We start from the raw sequence: 21,422 nt of genomic DNA, 5'->3' as shown, positions 1-21,422 counted from the left end.
ATTGAAATAAGAAGAAAAAATACCTTGGTCCGCAGACATGTGAGATGTAGCACCGATGTCCATATAGGAATTCCCATCCGGCTGCGAAAAAGATAGAGCATGCATTGCTGCTTCAATGTCCGTAGGTGTGTAGCTAGTGGATGGTGCTATGGCATTGTATGCCTGTGGACGTGAACCCAAGATCCCTGGCCCAGATTGGTGTGGCCCAGCAGTAGGAGCAGCAACATTTTTCAGTGCCTAAGAGGAAGCAGGATATGGGCATGGAGGAGGGTTTGGCCACTGAGCCAACCAAGGAGCCCAGGCGGCCCATGGTTGTTGCTGCCAATTAAATGGCATGAGTTCAGATTGTTGTAGGGCCACTTTCCCATTGCTATTAAGGCTTTTCCCAGAAACCTTAGAGTTGGACTTCTTTTGCTTATTTCCTTTGGAATTCTGATGGGATGAAGCAGAGGATGCAGAGGTGTTGTTGTCCGTGCCGTGGTGGCTGTCGGTGCTCGTGAGGAGAGCGGCTTGAGAGCGGTTGTCGGAGTTGCCTTCCTTTGCCAAGCGGTTTTTAATGGTCCGCTCTGCAAGCTTGAGTCGAGATCAGCAACTCGCAAACGAGGGTAATGGTTCTTGATTTTGGATGATATCCACCGTCCCGGCATAGGCCTCAGGCAGCCCTGCCGTGAGTTTGAGAACTAATCTGTTATTGGTGAGAGGGGCATCAACATCGGCAAGTTGATCAGCCAACGACTTGATGTGATTACAATAGCTATCAATCGACGAAAAATTCTTGAAATTAAGGTCCGCAAGTTTCTCTTCAAGATGAGTAGCCCGAGAAGCCTTGTTGTCCTAAAACATAGATTCGAGACGAGCCCACGCCCCTTGAGCCGTGTCGTCTTTGAGCAAGATAGCGTGAAGGAGATCGGTGGATATAGTCCCGTATATCCATTGAAGCATCGCGGCATCGAGACGCTTCCATAGAGTAGGGTCTAGGGCTTTGGATGCGGCATAGGCAATTACCTCTTGTGCCTCCGTAGGAGAGATGATGTGGTGATGTAAATCATGAATCCTAACAAGGACCTTGAATAAAGCCGCCCAAGAGTGATACATGCCATGCTCCACATCCAACGTTATGGGAATGAGGGACTTAACATTGGTGATAGTCAAAGCAGGATGAAATTTGGGTTGATCAGCCATGGAGAATTGAAGCGGAAGGAGAATAAAAAGGGTGGAAGAGAGGTGGTTGTTAGGGATTTTAGGATCGAAACTAAACTGATACCATGAAAGAGTTTGAATCGTTGCTTTATCATTAGTAACGTGAGAATATATACAATATACAATAACATAATTAGCCTAGAAAGTAGGAGACTAATTAGCTAAGAATGTAGACAAAATATGCACAAGATTAATTACGTAATCAAAATAGGAGATATACACAAATATAGAATATATGTATCATATATTCTAACAGTCACCACCTTCCACCACCTCCTCCAATCCCAACCCAAACCTTCCTCCGAACCAAACTTCGAACCTGAACCCCTCCTAACTTTGCTGCCTCTGTCTACCTTCACCTTCTCTTCCTCGAAAACTCCCATCCCCTCCACGAAACCCTTCTCTCTCCACTCGCATAACCAACGACGTTCCACTCCACCCTCTCCACCCCCTTCCAAACACTCCTCCGCAACAAAACCTTCCCATACTTCTCCGTTTCACGTGCCATGCTTTTCGTCCTTGACTTGCCCAAGCTCGACTACCTTGCTGCGGTGGTCGAAAAATGCGTTGTGGTTGTCGCCTCAGATGTCGTCAACGGCCTAAATGCCATGGTCTCTGAGAGCTCCCGGCCTTCGCTTTAACACTTTTTCAAGAATTCTTTTCTCTTTATCCTCATCAGTAGAGTAAAGAAAACTCAGAGAAGAACAAAAAATTCTCTACATTTAGAAGATCATAAAACCAATCTTGATCCTCATCAACCTATCATCATTCCACTATGGCTAATCCAGCTTCCACACTTAGTTTTCATCATAATTTTGAGTATGAGAACACACGGGATTTCATTCATGTTTATCTCTCTACATGGATAGAAAAAGTACGTGGTTAGAATCGAATACAGATTGATATCAGAGCTACCCATATTTGGGCGGTTGATATATATATATAACTTTGTGTTTGTTTTTACTTTTAGAGGTCATTGCAGTAAATTAAAATAACAATCATGAACTTCTAAAATTTAAAATAAATAAATAAAGTTAAAATAATTTACTCTAGAAATGTTTTATCTTTGGATTTGGTGCATCAGTGTTTAAAATTTAGCTACGATGTATCATTTTAATTGTTTAGCATTTAAATTAGCTACGGTATACCATTTTTAGATTTGGTGCATCAATGTTCAAAATTTAGCTATGGTATACCATTTTAATTGTTTAACATTCATAAGAAATGTTAACGTGTGTAATTATTTATATGAGTGGTGATTGACCCAAAGGAAAGTTACCATTTAACTAATTTACATACACACAAATGTATGATAATGATGAGGTTTTGCATGTGAATGATAAATCACGTCAAAAAGATGAGTTTGTGATTTGATATGCTTTTATTATCAATGTTTGAACATTACAACAAGGATTTCACTAGCAATTAATATTATTGTCCAAAGACTTGATATTAATGGTGCAGTAGATATCTTGAGATGCGTTATACTTTAAATGCATTGATAATCTGAATTCAGTTCCGGTATTTAATGGTACAAATTTTAAGGACTGGAAAGAGAACATGCAAATTGTTCTTGGCTGCATGGATCTAGACCTTGCGTTAAGAATTGAGAAACCCCCTTCTCCTATGGATTCCAGTACCTCTGAATAGAGGAAACTTCATGAGGAGTGGGATCATTCAAATCGTATGAGTCTTATGATCATTTAGTGTGACATTCCCGATGTCTTTAGGGGTATCAAGGCAAAGGAGGAAATGTCATGTAATACATTATGGGAATGCCAAATATTGCTTCAAAATTAAGGGCACTAAAGCTTGAGCTATGGGAAGACTTGCTTATTCATTTAGTGCTAATTTCTCTACCTTCATAGTTTAGTCAGTTTAAGATCTCCTATAACTTCCATCGTCAAGGGTTGGAGAGCTTGGACTTCCCGACGTATCTCCGAGGACAATCCCGAAACGAAGCAACTCAAGAGAAAGGGAGATGGCATGCCAACAATGCGATTCGCGAGGTCCTCAAACTCAAAGAGGTAAGAGTTGACTGTTCCCTTCTGTGTTAATTTGAATAATGCCCTGGTGGGATCCTCATATTGTGAAGGGGCGAACTGGAATTGCAGGGCCTGGAGAAAAGCTGGCCAAGAGGTGAACTGGCCATTGCTAGTCATCCACTGGAACAATGACAGAGCACGACCGTCCATGTAGAAGGAGACAATCGTCAGGCGTTCATGCTCCGGTGTCGCATGATATTCCAAGAACTGGTTGATCTTAAAGATCCAACCAAGCAGGTCAGCGCCATCAAACCTTGGGACATCCAACTTCATGCGGTGAGAAGAAGGAGGAGTCGCGGAGGAGGGAATAGCGGATGAAGACAAAGGTGAGTGACTGTTTGGTTCTGGTTTCTGCAGGTGGTTGATGAGCTCATCGATTTTGTGAGTAAGACTGTGAAGGGTATCATTGAGGGAGATGGTGAGCTTTGTGATAGCGTCCTCTAGAAGATCGGAGTTGGCTTTGGATCTTGTGGACTCTGCCATGGATTGCTCTCAATGAAAGCACCAAAATGCTAAGAACAGGAGTAAAAGCTTGTTTTGAGGGTCCAGTTCCTCCTAAGAACAGAGAATGGAAATAAGGGAAGTAGTGATTTTCATTATTCTACCTTATTACATTGAGCTGATATTTATACTAAGATAATGCTAACAGAATTTGTAATTCTGTGCAGACAAGGTATAACAGAATTTGTAAAATAAAGATGCAGTGATGGGGAATGGCAGACAAGGCTCTGACACGCTAATGCCACATTAGCAGAGGACATTGTATGTAATCTTTCAGGTATGAAGGTGCACTGCTCTTCCTTTTGGGTCTGGTTATTGCATCATCGTGCTTTCTATCAACTACACTGAATGGGAAGCTCAAGAGCATGTCTATGTTGGAGATTGGCTCAGTAAGTGCATATATATTATATACTTCTCCTTCTGTTTTCTTAATTTAATTCCATGTTCTTCAAAATTATATAGTCGATTTCATTTCATCACACTTATTCTATGATATAATGTTGCTCAAAACTTTATAATTGGATCTTCAATGAGAGATATAAAGGCTAAAATATGCTGTAATTAATGTAGTCTTGCTGATGATGTTATTTTCGAGAGACAGATGAAGGTGCGAGAAAATAAAATAATAACTATTTTGATAAAAAAAAATTGCATATACAATTACGACCAAACATATTTTCTCCTATATATGGGATGCCAAAAGTCCTTTAATTTCAAAGATTAATGGTTGCTGATACTAGTTATTAGCCATTAACACACAAGCTCTTTTGGAGTACGTATTTCTGTTATTTTGGAAATTTTTATTAACTTCGGGGATGGAGATTAAGTATCAGCAACCATTAATCTTGGGGATGGAGATTAAGTATCTTCCTAATAGGTCTATTTTGATATCTCAAAGCAAGTTTGTCAGAGATTTACTTCATAAAACTCAAATGGCTGAGACACACTCTATCTCTACTCCTATGGTTACAAACTGCAAATTGTCCATCCAACTCTCTATAGGTTAGTAGTGGGTGCCCTGCAGTATGCTACCCTTACTAGACCTGAGATTAGTTATGTTGTTAATAAAGTTTGTCAGTATATGGCTAATCCATTGGATTCTCATTAGCAGTATATGGCAGATGTCTTAACCAAGCCACTTTCCTCAACAAGATTTGAAGAACCAAGGAACAAACTCAATGTGAAGCATTTTTCTTTAGAAAAACCTTCCCCTTTAGTTTGAGAGAGGGGAGGGCTATTAGAATGAATGTATAGAAATAACTGTTACAAACAGTTATTGGTTATTGTAGGACAGTTAGTATAAGCTAACTACTTTTCTTTCACTAACAGAATTCTGTTAGTTGTTAGTTAGTTTATGATTAGCTTCAAGGTCTAGAGGTTTATAAATATCTCTTTTGTAACATAAAAACTAACTTTTCTGAATCAATAAGATTAGTTTACTATTCTCTGTTTTGTTCTTTTCCCTGTTTTTAAACTCTGATATGAACCGACCATCACTGAACTTCGTGAGCAAGCAGCCATTTCCTATTTTGGATTTTTTTTTCAAGTATCTATAGATGAGGAAGAGATAATCCATTTACCAGCAAGACATTCTCTTCCTACTTCAGAATCATTGCCTGAACATGAAATGGAGAACACTTCTCTTGATCTTTTGGATAGGTTGATTTGCTGCTTGTCAGATTCATTATATGAAGTTAGACTTGCAAATTGAAGTTAGACTTGCATCTGAACCCTGTGGTAAGGTCTATGATCTTTTCCATAATGACATCAGGGTTGTTGAACTCTAGGCAAAAACTAACCTTAACAGAACATTGGTGAAGATTTTGGCATCAGAGAAGAACCACAAATGTAAATATAACATTCCGAGGACCCTTGTAGCTTGGAATTTGCTGCAGTTTGATAACGCTGGCCATGACAAGTGCACTGATATAAATGTTGGTGAAATGGACTTTGACTTTGTTCCAATTTTGGAATGAATTAGTTTCCTTGTACAAGCAAACAAGACATGCAAAGACCCAAGAGACCCTTGTTCACTGTCTGGGAGTATGCACCAAGAGAATAACAATGTTGTTTGCAAGTTCTATTCTGTCAAATGAAAGAATAGAGTTTTCATTAATCAGGAGGAAATGTTAGGTTGGTTGGTTGACTGCATTGTTTTTTTTCTGTAACATGTTTAAACAACGTAGTTTATCATTTAAACCAGCAAGTATGCACCAAGCAGCAACTGAATCTCCGATAGCATTTGGTTTGCTTGAGCAGGCTGGGCTCCTTGGTTCCTTTGTTTTTAATTACCAGATTCCCTTGGGCACTTCATCTTCTTGTTTTGTGAAAAATGAAGCTGTGAATTTATATGCTCATCAGGTACTAGATGCATGGTTCTCATGCATCAAGCTTTTGGAAGATGAAGATGACTCAGTTAGATTGAGGCTTTCCTTCGATGTTCAGAAGTGTTTTACAACAGAGAAAACTAGAAGCAATCTTACTCCTGGATCGGTTCCAATCCAAGTAGATAGAGTGATAAGATTCTGTTTTGACCACCTCTCTTCCATTTTTGGCCACTGGATTGATTACTTCGATTATCTGTCAGTGGGTATTACGAGTTGAAAGCAGTGTAGCACCCCAAGGAGATCTTGTAGGACGGGTATTTGACAAGGAGATTGACAATCATTATGAAGAGAAGCTGTTGATCAGCCAAATTTGTTGCTCCAATATGGAAAAGCTACTTATTTTGAAGTCCTGGGCTGACAAAGATGAATTCAGGAGCTATTTACATGGATGGAGAGCTAGATTTTCCCATCAATTGGTGTCATATGATGAAGACCATCTTGGGAAACAAGAAGGAAATGATTGGATAGGAGGCATGGGTAACCATAAAGATGCATTTTTACCCTTATATGCAAATTAACTCGGCTTTTGTGCTCTTTCTAACTGCATTTTCCTTGGATCTGGCAATAATGATGCCAAACCACTTCTATCTGATGTAGTTGTTCTTGGAAGAGCCATCAATCCTTTTAAGTTAGTCCTACAATCACATGAGAAAATGGCTGGTGATGTTGCTAACGGCTCGTTCCCTGAGATGGGAAATTTCTCTAGCTGGGATAGTTTTAATTCGTATTTTCTCGGCTAGGATTTGTATATTAGTTGTAATGTACATGAAGGTCGTTTATGTGAGCCTTGAGCAAATTTTGAAATTGCTATACAATTGCTCTACAATAAATAATAAACACATAAGTTTTTTTGTTGAGTAAAAGCCTGTATAAAAATGTTGACATGTTAAAGTTGTAATCCTTAAATTCAGAGTCTGTTTTATCTCTTACCGCATTATCTCATAGACTTGAGAACCCATAAATATCTATTATATACAATCTCTTCTTTTTCATATCCATCTCAATACTTTGTTACCTTTTAATGTTTCGGATTCTGATAAAATAGATCATTATAGAGAATTAAAAGTATAACATGTTTTCATGACGTCTTTTACCATGGGAGACTTTCTCAACCTTTTTCAACCATTAGATGTGTTTATTTTTTATTTGATGGATTTTCCCCTTTCCTCTCTTTAGATGTAGCTTGTGCTTGTTGGCCTTTGGTGGGGGGCATTGCTATGTGCACCTAATGAAATTGTTAGTACACCTAGCAATTTTGTAATTTTTCCCTTTCATATGAGACTTACGGATTAGTTAATCCCTATGAGTCCAATCCGTAAGTTTTTTTTTTAATTTTTTTTCAAAAATGTTTTACGAATTAATTTAAAATTAATGGCCCAAGCAGGAGTCAAATCTGTAACTTTCAAATTATTAGCACAATGCTCTAACCAACTGAGCTAATAGTCCAATTATGTTATAAAATAAATAATGTTGTTATATATAACACTAAAATTTTTAATATATATTTAATGCACATATAAATTTAAATAATAAATTGTGACAATTAATTTTGATATAACCCATGAATTATTTAATCTGTATATTTTTTATAAATAAAAAAATACTTACTATTAAAAAAATTAATTTATTAATTTTTTTAAAAAAACACTTGCAGATTATGTAATTCGATTACGTAATTTATATAAGTTATACGAATTAACTCACACGGATTACATAATCCGTACGTAATTCATATGACTCATACAAATTATGTAATCTGTATGACTCATACAAATTACATATGATCCATATGAGTTAATCTGTATGACTCATATGGATCACGTAATCCGTATGAGTTATAAGGATTATGTAATTCATAAAAACAAAAATCACTTAAACGTATTTTTAAAATTTTGTTTTACTGCTGGGTGCACAAGCAATATGCTTGGTGCACCTAGCAAAGCCCTTTGGTGGGTACAGATAAATGAGATGGAGCATGTCCGCAATAATCAGAGGGATAAATCAGAAAAAAAAGAAACAAATAAGAATCAAATAAAAAAAATCTCAGCCATCAAATAAAAATAAATAAATCTAAAGATTGAAAAAAGTTTTCTATATTGGGAGAGATAAGAGAGTCTCTCACCGTAGAAGGTCATCTGTTTTCATATCTTAAGTTGTAAAACAAGATTTAAAACATCTATAAAAATGCTCAAAAGTCAGTGCAACAGAAATAACTATTCCTTAACAAAGGCTTGTTCAAGTCATGTGCATTTGGCACAAAAAGAGGATACTCAAACTAAAATCAAATTATATCCTAGGTCCTAGCCATGCCCCGTTTAACATCTTCAAATCCACAACCAAAGCGTGTAATATGAATGATGGAGCCTAAAACATTCAACCATGTACTAAGATGTGTCAGCGTAGAAACAAAATTTCTAGGCTACATTTGATTTGAGTACAAAACAGAACCAAAACAGGATGCAAAACATGACCCTTAGTTGGTTTCTCTCTCTATAGATTAGATGTCACTATCCTTCATTCCTAACACGGTCTTTATTTCTCTCTTTCTTTTGGGGTCTGGTGCAGTGCAGTGCCGTGCCAACAAGGTCTAACCACGGCTTTGGCTAAGAACTTATGAATTTATCAAATGCCCTGGTATGAGTTGTTATGTTGCAGTGTGGTCATTGATAAATTACCTGCACACCAATGATGAAATCCCAACAAAGTTATGGTTCGTAGAGGGAACTAATTTACAGGATTACAGGAACAAGAACAAGAACAACCATTCATAGAATAAAGTGGAACTTCATAACTACCAATGAAAAAAAAATACAAGCGAAACATGACATGGTATTCAATTATTATCTGACTTTCCTATGAAACTCGATGCCAAGGTAGTTTGTAGAACCTTCTTAATGAGGTGAGGTACTATTCAACATGGGAAATGATTAAAGAAATGTTCCTACTGGTTTTACTATTAGCTGTCTTCAAGGGCTTGGTTCATACTGTAAAAAATCTCAATCATATTCAATGTAAAATTATTTAAAAAAGGGACGAAGGTGGCATTGAAGCAGAAAACAAGAGCAACTTTTCATATTCGTTTCTGGAAATTCCTATATGATCAAACTTGGGTATATGTTGACTTGGCAGGGTACTTATCATGCAGAAAATAAATCCCAAATCTACACCCGCAACAGAAATGAGAATATTAGCAGAACTACCTCCAAAGTCGTCATATTATGCAGCTAGCCAGCTACTTTCTTTGAGTGATCAAGCAGTAAAGAATTTTCATGCCGTTTTCTGAAAAACAAAAAATAACTAGTCAGGTAACAAAGATCATGGGAAAGATAATCAGAAGACAGAATAAAGGAATAGTAGACCATATAAAACACTAAAATAGAGGTAAAGTGAGGAAACAAAGATCCAGTCGTGTTTTATTTACTTTTGACAAGTGACTCTGAAAATTTGAAGTTACAGACATGACAAACAGCTCCGATACATTCTTAACTAATGTATGATAAATCTGAAACTTCACACTTTGAAGTAATTATTTCTTTATTAATGGGCCATTTTGATTTCCTATTTTAGGATAATAGTCTATCACCAGTACACCCCACAAATTAACAACAGTGTTCACCTCACCAATAATGAGAGATATTTTAGCAATATACTCTTAAATACATTCTTCATTATTGGTCCATTCTTTCAAAAGTCAATAATACTTGCTTTAAAGTGATCGATTTACAAGGCAATTATTAGACTTTTTACAAAATAAACTGATGATAGAGTGTGTTGCTACTTGCTAGCATTTCTCCCTCCACAATATTGACCCCCTCTACCAAACAAGCACCCCACCCAAAAATCCTAAAGGTGAAAAATATAGAAGAAATAACACCATAAAATATTTCCCACGAACCATCTTTAACAATAGAACTTTATCCCCCTAATGGTTTCAACTTTCAAAAACCATAATTTTTATGCCACAATGATGAGCCAACAGAATCACAGAACACATCACCATAACCAGCCAGGGGCCTTTTACTTAGATAAAGAAGCCATACACTTAGATGGTAAAAAGTGCAGAAGTTTGCTAGCAAAGGAGAGATGTTTGCACTCAACATTTAGTGAAATTAAATGAACACTTGGATAAAGAAGGTAGATACATCTAGGGACACTTACTTCTCATATAATTTTAAAAGAGATCGTGTCCTTGAATAGCCCATTTCCGTTTTTTCAGTTTGTAATTCAACTGCACTCCTTGTTTCTAGTTGCCCTTCACTTTTTTCGGTTTTTGGTCTCCCTTTAATCCTTGATTCAGGTTTCCAATTAGCTTTGACAAGAGATTGACCCAGTAAGTCAGCAATGCATGAAGCCATTGCCTCAACTTTCTTCACATATGGAAACGTCTCCTCATCAAAGTGGTTTGACAACCACAAATACATGGATAATACCTGATGCCTAGTCTCAAGGTCCAGGAGTTCTGCATCATTTCGAGCAGAACTTCTCGGCATCCCCATAGCTACATTTACAGGGAGCTTCTGACCAAATGATGTGGCATATCTAAGCAAATGGTACATAGCTTTTGGATCTCTAACATTAACAGGAGCAAAACAGAAGTTAAAACGATCTTCTAGAGATAATCCCTGGACCTTCTCTAACATATTAGCAATCTTCTTGATGTGATTATGTTGACACAAGAAGTATGACCCATCCAAACGGCAATTTTCACCAAATTTTTCTAAAATCTGGGTGAATGTCAAATCTGGAAGTTGCCCAGAAAACAATTCAACCTGCTCATAAGATGGAAAAAGGCCTACCTTTTTTACATCATCAAAAGGTTGTTTCAAACACTCAATCAAGTAGTCCAAATCATCTAAATGCAAGGTTGTGGCGAGTCCATCAGGGTAAAGGCATCCTCTCCGACCAGCTCTTCCTGCAATTTGTTTAACCTGTGATGCTGGAACAGGAACCATTTTGTCACCATTGTACTTTGTAAGGCTATTAAAAATCACCCTTCTAATGTTAAGGTTCAGGCCCATTCCCACTGCATCACTAGCTACCAGAACATCATATTCATTACTTTGATCGTTGAACAAACTAGCCTGCTGTCTGCGAGTTTCGGGTGGCAGAGCACCATATATCACACAACAGCGGTGTTTAGTCTGTTTCTCAATGGCTAATTTAACCTCAAATATCTCTCTCCTAGAAAATGCAACTACACAATCCCCAGATCGAATATTTTCAAGATTTCCAAGCAGGGTCTTTGCTTCAACCACCAATGGTTTGAACCTCTCATAATGCTGCTCACACAACTCATCTCCCATGTCTTGACAGATCTTCCTGACAATATCCAAAACACTAGGATCACCGCACAAATGTATCTCATCAGCCGTCAACCCAAGGAGGGCCCTTGTCCATGCATACCCCCTATTCGAATCTGCCATCATCTGAATCTCATCAATAACAGCCACTTCATACAATTCCTGCGTTGATGCCATTTCCACAGTGCAAGCAACATGATTTGAAAACGGCACGCGCTTCTTTTCTTGTCCGGTTAGCAGACTGCAATAAATCCCCTTCGCATTAACCTTGTCAAAAACTTCCATCGCCAACAACCTAAGCGGACTACAATAAATCCCCGTCTTTGCCTCCATAAACCTCTGCAAAGCATTATAAGTCTTCCCACTATTCGTCGGCCCACAGTGATAAATTATCTTCCTTTTCATCACCCGCGCAAATGGAAACCAAGTGTGAGGCTTTGTGAGGTCAGCCGCCTCAACCATGCCCCTGAACCTCTTGATCTCGTCAGGAAAATTCTCCAAACAAAATTCAACAAATATAGGAAACAAAAACCTCACGGCCTCATCGCTTGGCCCAAGATATACCAAGTACTTGGCAACATCGGCAGGACACTTCTTGAGAAAGTTGCGGAACTTGTGTGCAGCAGTGGGGAAAAATGACAAACCAATGTAAATGGCAAGGGCCTGATTGGATGCCCAACCTGATTTGGCAAACCAATGGCACACTTCCAGCAGCACCTCCACCTCTGTACTATCCAGCCTTGGACCCCTTTCCACACTACACATTTCGCGGTACAATTCGACCGGGTCACGTGATGCCACATGCATAAATTCCTCACTCTTCTTCCCTAACTCATTGTTAGTATCACTTCCACCACCACCACCACCACCACCATTATTACTACTACTACTACATTCTGCAGAATCAACGATCTCTAAATTGCAGTCATTACTCTCATCATTTGCAACGACCCCATGTTCAGAAAAACCATGAACACTATTAATAACCTCATCTCCAAGCTCAAAATCAGTTTTGAACTCACCTTCCGGCGTCTCGGTGGCGCCACCCTCGTTGCCAGCGGCGGAAAACGGCCTGGTGGGGCGGAATCTTTCGCCGGGAAGTTTCGAACTTTGGGAGAATCTGGGGCGAAGGAGCGGGTTCGAGAAACGGGTCGAAATTGGGGAAACCGGGTTCTGAAAAGTGTGGAATTGGGAGTGGTTGATGAAGAGAAGAGCTTGAAGCTTTGAGAGGATTCTCTTGCGTGTGCACAAGTGGAAGAGACCTCTAGCCATTGAGAATAGGGTTCAATTGAGAGAATGGAAGATGACACGACAAGATTGTCGCATTTAGGTTAGGGTTTTTATTTTGTTTTGGTTTTGTTTGATGGTGGAAATTTTGAGAGAGGGATGGGTGAATTGAAAAGTGGTGTTTTGTTTTTGAGAGAAGGAGAGGAAATTGAGGGAAGGGTCTGGCTAGGGATTTAGATGGCTGGACAAAACTGGGCAATGCACGGATTTAATTTCCTATAATTTTATTTAAAGTAGTAAACATTTCCAATCGTTTTAGGAAAATAAAAATATGTTAAGATCTGTTACATTGTCTGAAGTTGATCTTAAGTTATTAACATGTCCAATATGTGTTAAGGACCAGGGAAAAAAATCACATATCATTGTGTTATTTATTAGCTAAATTACTTAGCAAGCATAAAAGAAAGTATTTTTTGAATTAATTCTTATTTAGATAACCGGTAAAACTAGTTAGTATTTTGTAAATAAAAGTCACAAATCTTTATACTGTATCAGTTTTAGAATATGTGATTTTGCACTTAGAAATCATATAAAAATTGACAATTTTTATGATATATCCTTAAATGACAATCAATTAAAGAATCTCATTTGTTAATTTTGAAAAAAAAAATTACCCTCAAATGATTAAAAAAAGCCTAACATATATATATACATTAAATTAAACTTCTAAACAAAAGGGTCCAAGTTAATAATTTTTTTTGAAAGTTCTTCTATTATAAGAGATGGTTCTCCAACCTTGACCCCAAAAATTTAACAATGTGAAAACTAAGTTAGAAGACTACAAAATTAATTTAATAAAAAAAACATATCAAATTTCTTGAATACTTTCTAATTTTTACAAATTACAATTCTAGCTGAAAAATCATGCATCAAACAAATATATTTAGTTTGAATTCTATCATGTAATAAATTCTTGTGTCTATCTATTTAATAATTTTTTTTGAAAGTTTTTCCGTTATAAGAGATGGTTCTCCAACCTTGCTCGCAAAAACATAACAATATGAAAACTAAGTTAAAATACTAAAAAATTAATTTAATAAAAAAACAAATCAAATTTCTTGAATACTTTCTAATTTTTACAAATTACAATTCTAGCTGAAAAATCATCCATCAAACAATATATATTTAGTTTAAATTCAATCATATAATAAATTCTTCGGTCTATCTATTACAAGTTTATGACAGAAAAGAATTAAATTAATCAGACAATAATTCAATATTATTGACTAGTCATTCATCTCATCAATGATTAAAAAAAAATTATTCATCTCATCTTTATTTTATAAATGAGTAGACAGAAAATGTTTGTCATTATCTTTTTTATTAACAATGTTAAGAGCAATAAATAGCCAAAATTAGGATTCATCATAATTAAGGTGTGTTTATTTTCTGCTACCTCCTCATCTCCTACAAAATTAGAAGCATTAGGAAGCTATTGACAAGGGAACAATGTTGTGATTCTAACTTCTGAATGGCCAAAGGTAAAGGTAACTGTACAAACTTTACATCTTCATAGTATTTAACCAATTCTAGCACTGGAATATTCTTGTTCAATTGGCTCACTTTTTTTTTTCAATTAGCTCAAGTTATATTTACATTAATAGAGTAAAATAAAATTAAATAAAATAGTATAAAATATACTTTTCATAGAATAAATAATATATATGGAAAAATGATATTTATATTATCATTTAATAATAAATTATCACGATAAATTTATTGATTATTATAATAATTATCTTAAAATTTATATTAATAATGATTTTTATTGGTTGTCAATGTATTTTTTTATACCGATAATAATGCATGAAAAATAAACTCTTATTTTATTATATAAAATAAAATAATTTGTTAACAAATATATCATGTTTTAACTTTTTAATTTTTTTTTGCCTGCAATTAAAGATATAAGATACAAATGAGTTTTTTTTATCCCTTCATAAAATATTTGAAAAATAATTTTTTAAACAATTAAATAATATTTTTATAAATTCAATTTAAATACATTGTAAATATAAACATATGATAAATTTTCTAATAAGTTGATAATATAAAAATATTTAATCTCACAATCCATGAAAATTAATCTCTAATTTTATTTTACTAATTCCAACCTAGTTCATTATAAAAGAAAAGTATTTTTTTTTCCATTTTATGCATTTTTAAATATCCAACCATAGATTCTTGTCCGAACCAAACCCAATACATGAATATCTCAAACTCAAACCAAACCACCATAAGCTGCGTAGAGAGCCACCCTTCCTTAACCCCTTATCCCTATCTCTCCCATAAATTCAACTTCCAAGTTTGCATATTTTTCACTTAATTTTCCACACCCAAATCAGAAAATGCAAGTATTGTTATCATCATGCAATTTGTGGTCACTTGGAGTGCCAACCCACAGTCACAGAGGAAGAAGAAGCAGTGTCCTCAGCCGCCGTGAGATCTGCTTTGATGGAATGTCCTCTGTCTGCTCAAACGACGCCGTTTCGCCCATCTCCATTTCAAGGTTTCCCCCATCACACTATGCACCTCCATTGTACTTGCAAACTGAAATTTCAATTAAAAAACTGCAACTGGGTGTGTGTGATTTGTGGTGGCATTTTCAAAGTTTGAGTCTTTCTGAATATGCTACATTTTCATTTTCAATCTAAGGGGCTGTTTGGTTTGAAGGGAAAAAAAAACATTTCCCATTTCCTGTTTTTAAAAGTTTGTATAGGAATTACTGAAAACAACAAAAAAAAAAAAAAATAGTTTATAAACTTTTGAGAATTGAAACAGATTGAATATATGGTGATAATTAAAAGTGAAAACAGAAAATGTTTACTCAAAGTGAAAACAGAAAATGGTCACAGTGAAATCATGGATGTGGTTACAGGGCAAATCAAACATGCCATTATGTTCACTGTATGAATGGATATCTGAATCACTTATTTGAACATGATGGATGATCACCAAATTTATGAGGCACGGGGAGGTGAGCATCTGGTTCATAAGTGGTTGTAAGTCAAAGGGGTGCTGTGGCTTTTTCTGCTTTTTGGAACTTTTCCTTGGTAATCGCGAAGGCGTGCACTTTAAAGTTTATTACTGCTGCTTCTGGGAAGGGATGATATATGTATCTTGTGTTTTAGTTGTGTTGGGCTGGCTTAGGTGCTGATAAGCTGAGCAGAAAATTGGGCTGGGAACAGAATTGGTGCCACGGTTCTGTCCTAATGATTTCTGTGTGGGAGCTTTCTTATGCTTGTTTTGTTTTTTCTCTCTTTTGAATTTGGGAGGGTATCCCTTGTACCCATCTTAATGAAGCTTTGTTTTGTTGATAAAAATAAAAAATGAAGAGGTCCTACAATTTCAATAACAAACTGCAACTGAGTGTGTGTCTTTTGTGGTGCCATTTTTAAAGTTTGAGTCTTTTTTGCATGTAAGAGAGCATTTTCATTGCCGGTGTTGCTTGTTTTTATGTGGGGTTGTGACTTTTGTTGATGTGTGGATGTTGTTTACACGTGTAGCAGCACTGTTCAAGTTCAAGATGAAACTCTGGATTTTGGTGCAATGCTGAGGAAGATTGTTCTGTCTCCAACACGACGTGTGTTAGTGGTGAGCTTGACTATGTATTCCTGTTTGTGCTCTTCAAGGTTCTTGTCAGGTCCGCACATAGTTCTGCTTGTGTCCAACTTGTTTGATTGGTTGTATATTGGAGAGTTCATAACTTTTGAACAATGGTCAATGTTATCTATTTCTCATAAATTTTTGTTGGTTTTTATAAATTTTAGATGTTTTGAAAATGGTTCCAGTTAGCATTTACTAATGGCATGACATGTATCTAGATATGCCAATGTCAGAATAATCCTTGATGTAGAATGTAGTCATGCCATATATATATATGTGTGTGTGTGTGTGTGTGTGTGTGAGAATTAAGACCTGCAAAATAAAAATTAGAGGACTAAAACTAAAATATCATGATTTTATAGCAACTAAAAACATATTTAATACTTTTTTTAACTGCTTGAAGCATTTAGGGGTATAGCTAATAGAATTATAGTTTTCTCTTTGTAAATGCTGACTAGGTGGGTCGCCTTCAGTTTGGTGTATTTGACTCTTGATTATTTGTTTGTTACATGGAGCCTTGAGTAACCAATGGTATCATGAGTTCATAGTTCTGATATGACATCAGTTTTAACTTTTAAATATAGAATTGGTTGGTGGAGTGCAGTAATGGAATTCTTGCAGCTGTGTTCTAATTTTATATGTTCTTTCATGATAAATCATATTGTTATATTCTTTTATACAAGTGTTTATTACTATTTACTAGCAAAGTTTATCTTCATGCTATAAATTGTAAATTCACAGCTCTAGCTTTGGGAGATCCATCAGTGAAACTTGAAGAAGTAACCCCTCCTGTGTTTTCTTCTGGTCCACTCTTTCCAATAGAGGTCAGCTTTCAACTATAGCCCCTCATTTGTCTGTTGTGGTTGTATGACACATTTTTTAACCCTTGTATAGCAGTAGATAATTCCAATTCATTGTGATTGGCAGGATCGAATTGTCCAACTATTTGAAAGAAACACATACTCTGTTGTTAACATCTTTGATGTGACATTACGTCCTCAGCTTAATGTAACTGGTGTGGTTGAGGTAACTTAGTACTTAAAACTATAATATCTGATGTTAAATACTATCAAATTTTTTAATTATTATAGTGTCTATCTTATAAGCATGATAGTTTTTTTTTGTCCTGCGTAGGAGTAGAATATCAAAAAATGCAATTTAATTTTTGTATCTATACTGCCAGATTCCTGAAGGAAATGGTTCTGGAGTAGTTTGGGATGAGGAGGGCCACATTGTGACAAATTATCATGGTGAGAATCGGTAGAGAAAATACAGTTTTTATGTTACGTCTGAATTTTTCTATCTCCCAAACAATACATACACAGACACACATTGAGCTTTGGTTCATCTCAGTAAGATTTTTTTGAGCTATGAGTGAATATGTAGATCTGGCCTTTATCCTATATTGATCACAACAATTCAGTGAATTCATATTTAGTTGGACTTCTTGACTTGGACATATGCATTTTCAATGTAATATTAAGAATTTGTTGGAAGTTTTTTGCTTTTAAATATCTTTTGATTTTTCTCTCCTTTGCCCCATTCTTTGAAATTTTTAGCCTCATTTTGCTGCTTGCCTAATTTATAGGCTGCACTCTGATGGAGTGCTTTGTACTATGCACTTTTCAATTTTTATGTATATTTTCCCACTCTTAGTGTATTCAGTAGGCTTTCCAGACCAGGTGCTGAGTTCTGATTGTTATATTCTTGTACTATTCAGTAATTGGCAATGCCCTTTCAAGAAACCCAAATTCTGGTGAGGTTGTTGCCCGAGTTAATATTCTAGCATCAGAAGGGTGAGGCTCACAGAGACTTTATTTCTTTGCATATATCACTGTTGTAAACTTGTAAATATATGTAATTCTGACACTTTCTATTATAAAGGTTACAGAAGAATTTTGAAGGTAGACTCATTGGAGCTGACCGTTTAAAGGATCTTGCTGTCTTGAAGGCATGATTTCTTTTTTACTTTCTGAATTTATTTCTTATGTAAATTAATTGTTTGGCTTTCACAAGCAATCTACTTAACAACATCTTTGTTTCACTTTACAACAGTTTGCTTCCAAGTTGGGTTTCATTTTGTTGCTGCTGTGGTTCTTAGTAGTTAGTAGCATATAAGGTCTTCTATTTGTTTGTTACTGCCTTCTATAATCTATACCATTTAATGATTAATTCATTATTCAAAGTATTTTTTTTCCTCGAGTTCATTCTTGTGACGTGCAGTAAAATAATGATGGTTGAAAGTTTCTTTCTTTGTTAATTAAATAGTACTCATGATGTGTTTGTCTATATGCATCCTTTAAATATTAATAAAGTGGAGCATTTGATATTAGGACAAATTAAACGATATTCACAATTTATCTCGTGTTCATATTGAAGCAATCGAGCCTCTAAACTAATGATTCTGTAAATCACATATTTATTACTATCTTATTTAGATAGTTAGTAAAATGCATGTATCATACACATGATGAGATACTAATTAATTAATAACTTTGCAAATACAGGTAGAAGCCCCTAAAGATATTTTAAGGCCTATCAAGGTGGGTCAATCGTCATCTCTAAAAGTTGGGCAGCAATGTTTGGCTATTGGAAATCCATTTGGCTTTGATCACACCCTCACAGTTGGGGTTATTAGTGGACTTAACCGAGACATCTCTAGTCAAACTGGGGTAACAATTGGTGGTGGTGTTCAAACTGATGCAGCCATAAATCCTGGGAACAGGTTACACTAAGCTCCCTTCCATATATGAACTAAGAATATTCCCTTTCCATTTTTCTTTACCAAATTTATCCCTTTAGTTTGGTGCAGTTTACTTTGTAAAAATGTTGCTCTTTTCATGATTGGTGTTAAGTGTTAACTGGTTGTTATATCAAATGCTGAATTTCGTACTTTTCCTATTACTCTAACAGCGGAGGTCCCCTTTTGGATTCGAAAGGGAGCTTAATTGGGATTAATACTGCAATATTTACTAGGACAGGCAAGTTATATTACTATCTCAATCAGAAGGAATTGGACTATGTTATCAAACATTGATGTATATTTGAATATGATAGCTGAGGAAATCTTTTCAGTCCACTTGTGAAAATTTTCTACCACTTTTCACTTTCCTTTGCATGGGTAAATGACTGTTAAGCTGCAAGTTCTAGTTTCTCTTATTACCTTTATATGCTCTATGTTTATTGCCTTTTTTCATGCTATTGCAGGGACATCAGCTGGTGTAGGATTTGCAATCCCATCTTCAACTGTATTGCGAATTGTTCCACAGCTGATCCAATTCGGAAAAGTAAGTGCTTCATGGAAATGGAACCACATACACAGAAACAATCTAGCCAATTCTTTAGCTTTGCTGTCAAACTTTTTATGTGCAATGCATTTCTTGCTTTCTTATTTTAGATATCTACTCAAATGCCTCGATATCTTATCAGGTTTCATGGTTGACACTTGACAGTCTTTATGTTTTATAAAAAAGAAAGTACATTATTTTTCTAGATTTTAACGAGAGAAAAAAATGCTTAATTGTTAGTTTGTGTAGAAAACACGGATAAAACTGTTTATATGCTTAGCTTTATTCATATGTCTGTACATACTATTTGTTAGCAGCATATTTTTTAAGATCTATTTACCCTGTGACTATATTTGATTACATGGTTTGGTCAACTTAAGGTTGTTAGAGCTGGTTTAAATGTGGATATTGCGCCAGACTTAATTGCAAACCAACTTAATGTTCGAAATGGAGCTCTTGTTCTTCTGGTAAATCCACTAGCTTCTTTTCTTGTACCGTAACTAACTTTACTTCCAAATCATTCTGTTACCCAAGAACTTGTGTTCCGCAGGTTCCTGCAAATAGTCTTGCTGCCAAAGCTGGGCTAAATCCCACTACAAGGGGTTTTGCTGGGAATATAGTCCTTGGAGATATCATTGTTGCAGTTGACAATAAGCCTGTGAGTCTTGTTTTGTAGAAACTGTTTTTTAACTGTTTAAGTCATGCTCCTTTAAAAGCCAAAATATTCATTTATATATTGTTAACCTTTATTTTATCTCTTTCCTATACCTTTTATTTGTTTGGTCTATAAAATACAAATACTGCTCCTACGCACACCACACTATCATGTTTAAGGCCCTATTTGGATTTTGGATAAAAGTCTATACATACTTACAGGAGAAGATAAGAAGGTAAAATGAATTGAAGTTCTTGCATAAGCTAAAATCAACTTGTGTATTTATGTTTTATAGAATCTCCTTTTGTTTAACTTCTCCATAAGTTATATTGCATAAGTTGATTTTAGCTTATGGAGAAGCTCAATGCATTTTCCATTCTTATTTTCTTCTCCTATAAGTGCTTATAGAGAAATTTATTCAAATAGGGTTTAAGTAGAGAAAGCATGCATTAATTTGATAACTTTGGTGCATCCTTGGCAGGTCAAGAGCAAAGCTGACTTGTTGAAAGCATTGGATGACTATAATGTTGGAGATAAGGTAGTTTTGATGATTCAGAGGGGCAGTGAAAAGTTGGAGCTGCCTGTGGCACTGGAGGAACAAAGTTCTTGAGATGGTTTATATGCATTAATGTGTTATAACCCACTAATATATTATGTTGGTAGACATGTATTATTTTGTACAACAAACAAAAAAGAAAAGAAAAGAAATTTATTTGTGCAGTCAGGGTCTCATGTAGGGAATAGAAATATAAATAATTTGCCTGATTTTCGAAATACTTTACTCTTGAATTTGATCTCATGCATTACAGGTTTCACGAAGATGTTATTAGTTAGCTGACCTAATTGGAAGTTCGGGGAACAAAGTCGAATATGCTGTACATTTTAAAGTAATTTTTTTAATCAAAATGATATATGACTTATAATATGATGGTTCTGAATGGCTTGGGTGCAAAGCAAAAATTTGATATACCTCTCTAAAGTAAACAAGTGTATTAATATTTAAATTATTCAGTGGGTTAACAACGATGCCCTTAACGTAAAATTAAGAAGGGACGTAATTTTATTTATTAATTTTGGAGACAACTTAGAAAAAGGTATAAAACTATTTTTGATGCATTTAAAGGCTAGTGCATTCCTTTGCGATTGTGGTGCAC

The 21,422-nt window shown here is 35.6% G+C and overlaps 2 protein-coding genes across 3 annotated transcripts; one reads left to right on the top strand and one right to left on the bottom strand.

Annotated features, from left to right (window-relative positions):
* Positions 1 to 8,328: 8,328 nt before the first annotated feature.
* On the bottom strand, positions 8,329 to 12,924 carry LOC100777114 (DExH-box ATP-dependent RNA helicase DExH18, mitochondrial). The gene is made up of 3 exons (XM_003543801.4): positions 10,292 to 12,924; positions 9,334 to 9,412; positions 8,329 to 8,808 (listed from the first exon to the last, which is right to left on the bottom strand). Exons 1-2 carry the CDS (start codon positions 12,703 to 12,705, stop codon positions 9,358 to 9,360), a joined length of 2,469 nt encoding a protein of 822 aa, XP_003543849.2. The 5' UTR covers positions 12,706 to 12,924; the 3' UTR covers positions 8,329 to 8,808; positions 9,334 to 9,357.
* Positions 12,925 to 14,916: 1,992 nt separating this feature from the next.
* Positions 14,917 to 21,193, top strand: LOC100804040 (protease Do-like 8, chloroplastic). Of its 2 annotated transcripts, none has more exons than XM_003543730.4 (13): positions 14,917 to 15,229; positions 16,230 to 16,363; positions 17,068 to 17,150; positions 17,254 to 17,352; positions 17,510 to 17,576; positions 18,047 to 18,122; positions 18,211 to 18,277; positions 18,834 to 19,051; positions 19,240 to 19,307; positions 19,534 to 19,613; positions 19,994 to 20,080; positions 20,164 to 20,271; positions 20,750 to 21,193. In XM_003543730.4, the coding sequence occupies exons 1-13, from the start codon at positions 15,069 to 15,071 to the stop codon at positions 20,876 to 20,878; spliced, it is 1,377 nt and encodes a 458-aa protein (XP_003543778.1). In that variant the 5' UTR covers positions 14,917 to 15,068; the 3' UTR covers positions 20,879 to 21,193. The 2 variants fall into 2 exon arrangements, with proteins under 2 accessions (XP_003543778.1, XP_006593673.1); XM_006593610.4 differs by having other exon boundaries at positions 16,227 to 16,363.
* Positions 21,194 to 21,422: the final 229 nt, after the last annotated feature.

The sequence above is a fragment of the Glycine max genome, chromosome 13, assembly GCF_000004515.6.
Source record: "Glycine max cultivar Williams 82 chromosome 13, Glycine_max_v4.0, whole genome shotgun sequence".
NCBI classification, from domain to species: Eukaryota; Viridiplantae; Streptophyta; class Magnoliopsida; order Fabales; family Fabaceae; genus Glycine; species Glycine max.
This window is presented reverse-complemented; position numbering and strand designations above follow the sequence as displayed.